At 32.8% G+C, this 10879-nt stretch overlaps 1 protein-coding gene across 1 annotated transcript in view; it reads right to left on the bottom strand.

The window, feature by feature from the left end:
* Positions 1-9011: 9011 nt before the first annotated feature.
* The window catches only part of LOC111085228 (gonadotropin-releasing hormone receptor-like), an 11866-nt gene continuing 9998 nt past the window's right edge, over positions 9012-10879 (bottom strand). Inside the window, exon 2 of the mRNA XM_022382836.1 lies at positions 9012-9719. Within this exon, the coding sequence (XP_022238544.1) occupies positions 9099-9719 (621 nt within the window). The 3' untranslated portion in view covers positions 9012-9098. The remainder of the gene's footprint in view (positions 9720-10879) is intronic.

The raw sequence follows: 10879 nt of genomic DNA, 5'->3' as shown, positions 1-10879 counted from the left end.
GTTGGAAATGTTCTGTTTTATATTAATAGGAAACACTTCGTCTTATTAGAGTAAACAATGGGTATATCTACAACAGTGGCTCCAGCCTTATTCTGCTGTACCGTACAGCAGTAAACAAATTTATTTCCTGTTAGAACATTTGGATACGTTTATTAGTAATATACAGACTAGATTAGGAATCAATGTTATTGTTAGCATAAATATTCCATCTTTTAAATTCATAATTAAAGTTTGTTTGTTTGTTTGATGTTAAGAACAAAGCAACACAATGGGCTATCTGTGCTCTGCTCACCAAGAGTATCGAAACCCGGATTCTTATGTTGTAAGTCCGTAGACATTCCGCTGTGCCACTGGGGGGCCATAATTAAAGTTAAAGTAATCGTTTCCCAAAAGCAAAATTATAACATATCAATTATATCAAACCATGGAGATATGATAGCCTACAAAGGCCCACACAATTATATTGCATTACCTAGTCTTGGAATGTTTGCATCAACACTATGATATTATTTAATAGAGAACAAAATGTTTACATTATACACTATCAAAACGAGTGACAAAATTGTTTAGTGAATTTCTGGATGGAGTTTGAAAGAATGTTTCCAAATTTCCTCACCACGCTGCTGATCACCTGAAGTAGTGTGTGAAATAAATGTGAAATTCAGACGTGAAGCTAGACCCGGATGTGTTTTATCCGATTAAAGTCCAAAGAAATTTGCTGCCCAATCAATTTTCATAATAGTTTAATATTCAAGGCAGGTAGTAATGAAACGTGGGTGAGCATAGTCATCCATCAAAATGAAATCATATGTAATAGTGTTTGCCAAAAGTCTGGCAGTGACCGTCAAGATCTCGGCCTCCATAACGCTCAACAATCAGAGCATCATTCGTAATAATACATAGATCAATATGTTCTTCGTCGCATGTTTAGATATATGTTCACAATTTCCACATTGAACGATGGACACTAAGTAAAGACAAAACATGGTTTTGTGAGACACTGATAGGATGTTTCCATTATTCGTTCCCACTAATCCTGAATTTTGAGCATTCCGTCAAAAATGTAAGCGCCCCCCAGTGGCACAGCGGTATGTCTGCGGACTTTCAACGCTAGAATCCGGGTTTCGATACCGGTAGTGGGCAGAGCACAAATAGCCCATTGTGTAGCTTTGTGCTTAACTTCAAACAAAACAAAAAGACAAAAAAATGTACTCTGCATTTTGAGACTTTGATGAAACAATCACTTACTTTAGTGTTACTCAGCTCTATTCGAATTTCAATTTCACTTTCTGAAGAAGACACTTTCACATTTTTTTGTGTTATTGTTACAAAATGCCTGTGGTATTCTCGTTCTCTGCTCTACAGTATAACAGCATATGAAATTCTATTTACAACTATATGATATTTATGGTATGTCTGCTGAACAGGTGGGGTATTTTGTAGAAATAATCAAGTCATAGTTAAAATAATTTGTATGACGGTGTTGGATTTTCTCAGACTAAGGTTTTCAGCTTCCGTAAACGAAGTACACGTGTTAAGCATAAAATACCTATTTTAAATAGCAAGTGACTGTGCTATAAACCAGGCCCCAGTATTCATAGGCGGATAGGCATCGTGATAGAGGCCCAGGAAAAATAGAGGACACTGGGCCAAAAATTGTTTGGTCCAAGAGGTGAGGAATATGCCCCCTCCCTTAGTGATGGTAACCTCTAGGAAATTTTTTTAAAATTCTACCATATCTCAATGCACTTTTAAGAGTGTTTGAAGTACCAATTTTCTGCCTAAATATCATTACTAAAAGTGGTCTTACCTAGTTTATCAAATACGGATGATTGCTTTTACACTAGGAAAACAAACAAATAACAGAAACTACGTACTGCATAAATTTATCAATTGTATACTTGTAATAAATGAATGAACCATTATTTTAAAACAGAAGAGAGAGATACTGTTATAGGATTAAGGTATGTGAACTTATAGAATAAATAAATAGTTCTGACAAAACATTACTCTATCTGGCTGCAATTTACGAAATTTCCCTTTCTTCTGTCATCAACATAAAAGTTTCTAAGTGGTCATGAGAAAGTGTGCCTCTAAGTTGTATTTAGATATATTTCAGATTTGAGAAGGTTATTTTGCAATCCACCACATGATGTATTTGTTGCACTGGCCACACCCACATACCTTCTGGGCCCCTAGTGCCACAGCGGTATGTCTGCGGACTTACAACCAGAATCCGGGTTTCGATACCCGTGGTGAGCAGAGCACGGATAGCTCATTGTGTTCCTTTGTGCGTAACTTCAAACAATCCAAACGTACCTTCTGTTCTGTTTTCTTCGTAGCTTCTTTTTACTACTATGTATATTTAACAAGACAAGACGCTAGTTACTAGATCACTGAGGCAATGAAAGTCTCCAATAATAAACGATCAAACAACAGAATTAGTTATCCTTTATCTTACCCACGTTCTGTGCACTTGAAACACTCGCTGTTCGATTTCTTAATTAATTATTATAACCAGTACACGAAGCGAGAAATGAGGATTTTGTAAACAAAACAATAGTGATTCATTTCTTATATTTTCAAACCTTTTATTTCGAAACAGTAGTTATTATATTAAAATAATCAGAAATTCTCTCGTAAAGTGTTTGAGTAACCACATTTGCTCTATAATTTATTTATTTTGCAGTTTGTGAAGAAAACAAAAGGAGGTTAAGTCTGGTAGATGGTCCATCTTCTCTGCTATGTAGGCCCGACTATCGCAGATTTCTCCTCACTAAAATATATCTTATATTTTCTTACTAAGTACATGTCCTCCGTTGCTGTTTATTACCCTGGGCTGCAATTTCCTTTAATTTTTTTCTATTGTGAAAGTTTTTTTTTTCCATAAAGCAATATATGTATATTTATGTATCATGAAGCACGATATTTATATTATTTTTGTTTCACAACCCTACAGAAAAAAACAAAACGGCTTTGAATATTTTACTCAAACCTGATCAAACCTACTAAAAAACTTCTGTGCAGGTCTTAAGACTATTTCTATGTTCATTGTTCAGAAAAAGGAGCGATCTTATGAGTTCTTTCATCGCTACTGGCCAACTTTCTCATCTAAGCCATTCAAGCACGGAAGCCTACTGCAAAAACGGCAAGGTATACTGAGCCAAAATCTATGCACAGCTACTAAACAGACTCCTGTGAAGGTTGTAGGGCCATTTTTAAGTTGATTCTTGAAAGTCGAGATTTCCACCCTCTAAAATTTTTTAATGTACTTCTTCGCTACCAGCATAAGCTTTTCGAAACCATTCAAGCATCTCAGAAATGTAGAAGCCATTTAAGCACCGTTATACTAGTTGGAAATGTTCTGTTTTATATTAATAGGAAACACTTCGTCTTATTAGAGTAAACAATGGGTATATCTACAACAGTGGCTCCAGCCTTATTATTATTGGTCATAGTTTTAAAAGCCGCTACAGAAAAAAAAACTGCTACAAATATTTTGCTAAAACCTGGCCAGTAGTAATGAATGCAGTGTTTAATATGCTGAAGGGTAGTTTTAAGATTAATTCAAGTGCCTTCGTTTTTTTCGACTTGAAAAAAAATTATTATAAATCGTTCACTTTCCGTCATTGAAAAAAAACATCCAATGTTTGACTAATGGGCATTAATTGGAAAACAATTTGTGCCCATTAATTGGAAACTGCCACGTTGAGGATTCATCATTTCTCGAGTTCGTTGTTGTGCTTTGTCTCTTTGTGGTTTTCTGGGACTATTTCGGTAGATTTTTCTACTCTTGTGAGAGGTGATGAATATAATAGAAATATCTCATTCTAAACCTTCTTTGTTTTCATTACTATACAATAATAAGAATTTATACCAAAGTATATTGTAGCTTCAGCAGTAGGTCTAAAACAACATTTTAACAACTTCTTATTTAAAAATATAAACTTTTTTTTCATAGTACTTGTTCTCTTAATTACATATTTATAAGGCCCGGCGTGGCCAGGTGGTTAGGGCGCTCGACTCGCAGTCTGCGGGTCGCGGGTTCGAATCTCCGTCCCACCAAACATGCTCGCCCTTTTAGCCACAGGCACGTTATAACGTGACGGTCAATCACACTATTCATTGATGAAAGAGTAGCCCAAGAGTTGGCGGTGGGTGGTGATGACTAGCTGCTTTCCGTCTAGTCTTTCGCTGCTAAATTAGGGACGGCTAGCGAAATCACTTTATACGCAGTTCAAAACGTGGTTTAATCACTTTCAAGTATTTAAAAGAATCCCCATTATCGGTAGATGGAACTGCATCTTTCGTTTGGCAGAACTAGCCAGTATCCTAGTTCAATTATATAAATCCTACTTTAATATAGTGCGATTAGTTTTATAAAAAAATGCCTAATCAACATTTGCTCTAGGTGTAAATCTAATTAACCATTTTTACTTTAAGACATTTTATACAGTATATCATTTTTATACACTGAATTAATTCGATATAGACAGAGAGAGGTGTCTGTTTGTTTATACAATTATTAGTAGAATATGAGAAACACATAATATTTGATAAAAGTATAACATCAGTTAAAATATGCTATGAATGTATATTACAGAGTTTGATTCATAGTAATAGTAGCAGTGAATGAAAGTAGATAATATTCTTATAGCTTTTATATCCGATTTTTGAACTTACTGGATCTTATTAGCATTCGTCTAACTCTAATGTTTTTGTTGAGTATTTTGTAATATCACTTTCCCTACCCAATTTACTTTAATTACATTGAATATATATATATGTGTCCTATTGCTTTTCTTGTTTCTCGCTCTTATTAATATGGCGAACTGTTCGCAATTAAGTATCTAATTATGTTTCTCGTGTGGTTGTTTGATTAAAATCCAAATGTTCTTATTTTGGAAGAGAAGAATTTCTATTATTAAATACACAAAACAAAATATGCATGAGTTCAAGTCCACGGTATATTTTCTTTTCAACTGCAGCATAGCGTGTCATTGAATAGATGTCAGTTTTTCCAAGTACAAACTTTTACCTCATGGCTCCGTAATCTCTTGACCGATTAGAGATCTTATTACAGTTTGGGACTCAGGAGGTCAAATCCTTGCGATTAATATATCTGACCACGCCCAAGGTCTCATAAATTAATTTAATCTAATCCTGCCTAAAAGACCTATAATTTGAGGGCAGGATGGTAAAGATTCTGATGAGTAATAAAATTGAATTGAGTATACGCGAGCCCCACGCTTGGTATTGCTAGTGCACAAAAATATAGCTAATGAAAAGGAAAAAAAAAGTATCATAGATTAATTTACTCTAATCCTGCCTAAAAGAATGTCAAGTGCCGCGGCTATTAAGGATTCCATCTTGTTTCACCTTCTCTTTTGAAATCATCATTAGACCAAATGTAATATCCCGAGTATAAAGGATTTGTCGTCTAATGTTTTTAATCGTTTAGAAAAGCTTAAAATAACTTTTTTCAACATTTAACGAATTTAATTAAAAAATTACTGTTTTAATTCATAGTCTCTCAACTAATACAATGTTGACTTGTGTATTTGTACTCAATAGAAAAGCTTAGTCACAGAAACTACCCTCCAGTGACTTAGTAGTGAGTCTTGAATACTTACAACGCTAAAAACTGGGTTTCGATCCCCTTGGTGAGCACATCACGGATAACCCATTGTGTAGCTTTATGCTCAACAACAATTATAAACTTTAATTACGTTTTGGTAGAGAATATTGTATTTGTTAATTTTCAAAGAAGTTAGTTTTATATATTTCTTTTTTTTATAAAATAATAAATCTGTTTTGTTTCACTGAAACCACTGAATTACATTAATTTTAATATTTACCTTTTTTCTCGAATTTGGCGAGCTTTACGTAAAGTATATAGGTTTATCTAATATATTTTCAACTAAATTGCGACTACAAAGTCCCTTTCAAATTTAAAATATATTTCACAAAGCATGCATTTATCCACTAAAGACAGAAGAAAGAGGGCAAAAGTAACTGATTGTGCAAAATTATTAGGGATTGTGGAACTGAAAACTGTTACTAGGACTTACAGAAAAGAAAATAAGAGGTTGAAAATTATGGAATAAATAAGTTACATTTCGATAATTAATAAAAATATTGAAATTCCGTTTTTCAATTAACTATAACTATTATAAGTTAAATAAATATATTCCAAATGTATAAACACATAATACACTAAAAGTATAAATTAAGTATATCATAAATGCTTAAAAATAAAATTATTTCTTTTTTAACTTAAAATCTTATTCCAGTTATACTTTATTTTGTTTATATGTTCTCAGTAAAATTATATCCTGAAAGGTGACCTTTGAAGTCATGAAACTGGTTGAATAAATTAATAAAGAAGAGAAAAAAATAGAATAGTCTTTTTTTATTCGTATCTGCAGGTGAATCATATTTGTGTTTTGGTTACATACTGAATGAGCTGATACGAATTTCAAACACTCTTTGTTTGCAAACTTTCGATCCCTCCTTTTCTTCTTGCAAGTCATGTAACTATACAATGTGATCTCACAATAAGTGTCAGCAACAGTCCTTTGTCGATAAAGTATTTTTTGCTAATTTTGTCATATAACATGAATCGTATATTACGTTAACTTGTCCAAAGGTTCTGATGAAAAACAAACAAACAAACACTAGAAGTTATGTTGTGACCGACGATCTTACACTCCAAATTTCGTTTAATTTAAGTAATGCTTATTTGAGAGTACAGTTCGCCATATAGTAGAGATTTAATGATCTATAATTCTGAAATATAAAAACTGTTTATTCATTAAAACAAAATAACCTGTTGTTTCTTTGTACAAAAATGCCAAATTTGTTATCTGTAATCTGTCCACCATAAAGATTCAGAATTTCAAGTCTGAAAACTTACCACTGAGGGACTTTGAATAATATAAAGAAATAAAATAAAAACAGTTTTATATTAATGAAACATAACTAAAAATACAAATAAATAAAAACAATTCATATACTTTGAGACTGTAGATCATTAAGTATTTATCATATTAAACTCTAAATATAAAAAAAATCCTGATTAGAAAGTGTTCCATTGCATGTTATGGAACACACTTTAACAATTACTTCTCTTAGATTTGCCAGACAAATATAAACAAGTTTAGTCTTGACTACATAAGCTTCTTTATCGTCAAAAACTTATCGAACGAAGTATATAATGTCAAATACACTATATATATATATATATATATATGTAAGACCTATCATTTTTCTTTGTTAGATTACTAAGGTTAAATATACTAAAATTATCACAGACGCTAAGGTCAATATAAGTAAGGTGATAAAATCAATTTTTAATTGATGTATCTTCTTGTTTTGAAGTTCATGTATGTACAAAATATGTTTGCATGATTTCTATTACATTATGTGCTTAACGTCTTTTCCCTCCCAATTCTTTCAATGAAGCAGCTTATTTATTTCTAAGGCATCCTTTTTGAAGGACAGTTTTAACTCTCGTTTTCATCGTCTTCTTTACAACCTTTTTAGGGTCAAGCAATGGCTTTGTTCTAAATCTTCACTAGTTACTTTTCTGTTTGGTAACAGAAGTGGATGATTTGTCCATATTGTGGGTTAATAGGATATATTAAGTACTATTACTTCTCTAGGTTATGGTCAATCTGTCCATAATGTGCGAAAGTAAGAGAAAAAAGGTGCATGTATCTTCTTTAAATGATGACCGATCTGTAGCGGGGATAGGAGGATGTGGTAAGTGCTGTATATTTTCTAATCGACAATCAATCTGTCAATAATGTGGTAGAGTAGGAGATGGCAGGTGTTGCATTTTATGTAACTGGTGTCCGATCTGTATATAGTATGGGATAGTAGAAGTTGCATATTCCCTGAGTGACAGCAGATTTATCGATGATATAGGAGAGTAGGAGGTGGTATGTACTGTATATTCCCTACGTAGCAGCAAATGTATTCAAAAGAGTATGAGATTAAAGGTATTTCATTTTGTCTAAATGGTATCCGATCTGTATATAGTAAGGGATATTAGGAGGTGGTAGGAGCTCTACTTCCCCTAAGTAAATCTATCCATAATGTGGAAGAGAAGGAGATGGTAGATGCTGTATCTTTACTAAGCGGAGCCCAATCTGTTTACAGTGTTATATAGCATGAGTCCTGAGTAAAGTGTTGACTGTACATCTCTAGCAAAATACATTACATTAACTATATAGGAAGTAAAACAATGTTTATTTTAACCATGAAAATGAATAGATTTATGTTTTTCATTTTGTCGATTTGTACACACATAACAAACGTAAGAGAACAAAATTTGTTTCTGTTTCTTCTGACACATTTACTTTCATTAGCAAATTAGCTGCAATCTTTATCCTGCTACGCAAGCATGAAGTCATTGTCATTATTTTCAAATGAGTTACGTTATCACAAATATTCTCGGTGATAGAACATAGAAATTACTTCATCATACCCTCAGGTCAGTACAACCATCGGATTTTAATCCAATTAGATATCTTTACAATGAACTTAAATATTGCATTCGTCATCATCATCATCCTCTGGCGATATCTTTGAACCAGTAGCATAAATTACTTTTCGACAAATGAGTTATAATTAAGCAACACATCTTCCTGTATCTTACAAAATCTATGCTACATTGAGTGAAATTTTTATTTCAATGAAAAATTAGATGCATTTAAAAATTACTAGTATAAGTACATACTTATAGATATAATAGTATATACAGAATAAGATGTTAAGGCATTCTAAACATTATTAACGTTTCTAGATTCAATTGTTGCAAAAACAAAAATTTGGATGAAATGTATGAATCACATATCACGGAATACAACATACAATATAACGTTTCTAAGATAAATGAAAATTTTAAAGGAATTTAGTAAATTTTCATCATTATCAAACTTAACAATTTTGTGTTTTTAATAGAATATCTTTTATTTAATCAATAATCATAAATACCTAGCTACATTGGTTTAGAAATACGTAAGATAATAAGAAACAAGGCATTTTATATAAGACGTATTTTTAGAAATTAATTGAAGTGAAATTAGAAACTGTTAAATATAATCCCGAATGAAAACCCTATGGCTGTTTTCCTTCCTCGAACTTTGGCTGCTTGATGTAAAAAAAGGAAATTTGGCATACAAAACAAGAAACACGAAAGGCATAATAGAAGAATTGGAGATAGCGAACACAGGAAGAATGGAATACGTTTCACCGGATGAATCCTGAAGATGTCCATACACTCGAATGAGCTGAAGGACACAAAATGGCGCCTCACACAATAGAAATATGAGAATTATTGCAACAGTTAATTTAACAGCTCTAATTTCTGCGCCATGAAAAGTCGAAGTACGAAACTGTCTGAAACATAATCCAAGAGAACTAACCTTTGAAACATTTCCATGACATTTTTCGTTGTCATAGCGATACACTGCAAATGACTTCCTTATTTGACGACAAACCAGGATGTTACAAATTATTATTGCAATTAATGGAATAACGTAAACACAAACCAACAGTCCAGTTAAAAAAATTCTAATATATATTATAGGCCATTCAAATACAATATTTCGGCACACTGTCCGCTTGTCTTCATCCACTACTCGATAAAATATAAAATTAGGAACATTCATTATCAGGGAGGTGATCCAGCTGAATGCTGTTAAACGAGAAACCTGAAACAAACGCAAAAAAAAACTTTTCATTAATTCTTAGATAAACCACAATTGTGCAACCAAAAAATAAACTAAATTATGACTTTTAGAAATTTCTGAATAAATGATATCTTTTCTCTCTGTTGGCAAATTCTTATCAATTCATTTGAAGTTTTTAATTGTCATTTACATGTTCATGTAAACAGTTGAACTTCCGTGTCAAGTGTGACTAAATGTAACTTATGTTGGAGAATTTTCGTCAAGCTATTTAAGTTTCAAGTTGTCGTTTGAAGCTTTTCGTAGGCCTCGCTTGGCTGAAGGATAAATAGTATCCATACCCCTCGCGGAACATGCTCACCCTTTCAGCCGTGGAGGCGTTATAATCTAAAGCCAGTCCCATTATTCGTTGGTAAAACGTAGACCAAGAGTTGGCGTTGAGTGGTGTGGATTAGCTGCCTTCCCTCTACTCAATCATTTCAACACCAGAGACGGCAAATTCAGATATATGTCGAGTAAGTTTGCGCGAAATTCAACAACAAAAAAAAAATGTTTCGTGAGTGAATAAGTTACATTGTGCTTTTGAACTAGTACACGTTTGGCCATGTTTGAGCGCCACAAACTGTCAGACATATTTTTTCTTTTACAAATGGCCCGGGATGGCCAGGTGGTTAGGACGCTCGACTCGCAATCTAAGGGTCGCGGATTCGAATCCCCGTCCCACCAAACATGCTCGCTCTTTCAAGCGTGGGGATGTTATAATGGGACGGCTAGCACAAATAGCTCTCGTGTAGCTTTGCGCGAAATTCAAAACCAAACCAAAACCACATATATGTATCCAAATTGAATCCATTGTTCTCAATGAACTACGTATATTTCGTAAAAGATAAGAATAAAATCCAATAACCGTAATAATACTTACTAGTAAACACAAGTTATACACTCTGTATGCAGAGAATAAGCATGTTCAAATGTAATAAACTGTTAAACTTTATATTTCTACAATAATTATCAGACGACCTTATTACAGAAAGAAAAACTAAAAGACTTTAATTAATAACAAAAAAAAGAAACAAGAAAGGTAAAGTTTTACTTAAATTAATTTAATTAGTCTAAATACGTCAAATAATTAAGTAATAAATAATAACGTATATAGTAGTGTGTTTTAATTTCTAAACTTAACT

The sequence above is a fragment of the Limulus polyphemus genome, unplaced genomic scaffold (assembly GCF_000517525.1).
Source record: "Limulus polyphemus unplaced genomic scaffold, Limulus_polyphemus-2.1.2 Scaffold13, whole genome shotgun sequence".
In the NCBI taxonomy this organism is placed as follows: domain Eukaryota; kingdom Metazoa; phylum Arthropoda; class Merostomata; order Xiphosura; family Limulidae; genus Limulus; species Limulus polyphemus.
This window is presented reverse-complemented; position numbering and strand designations above follow the sequence as displayed.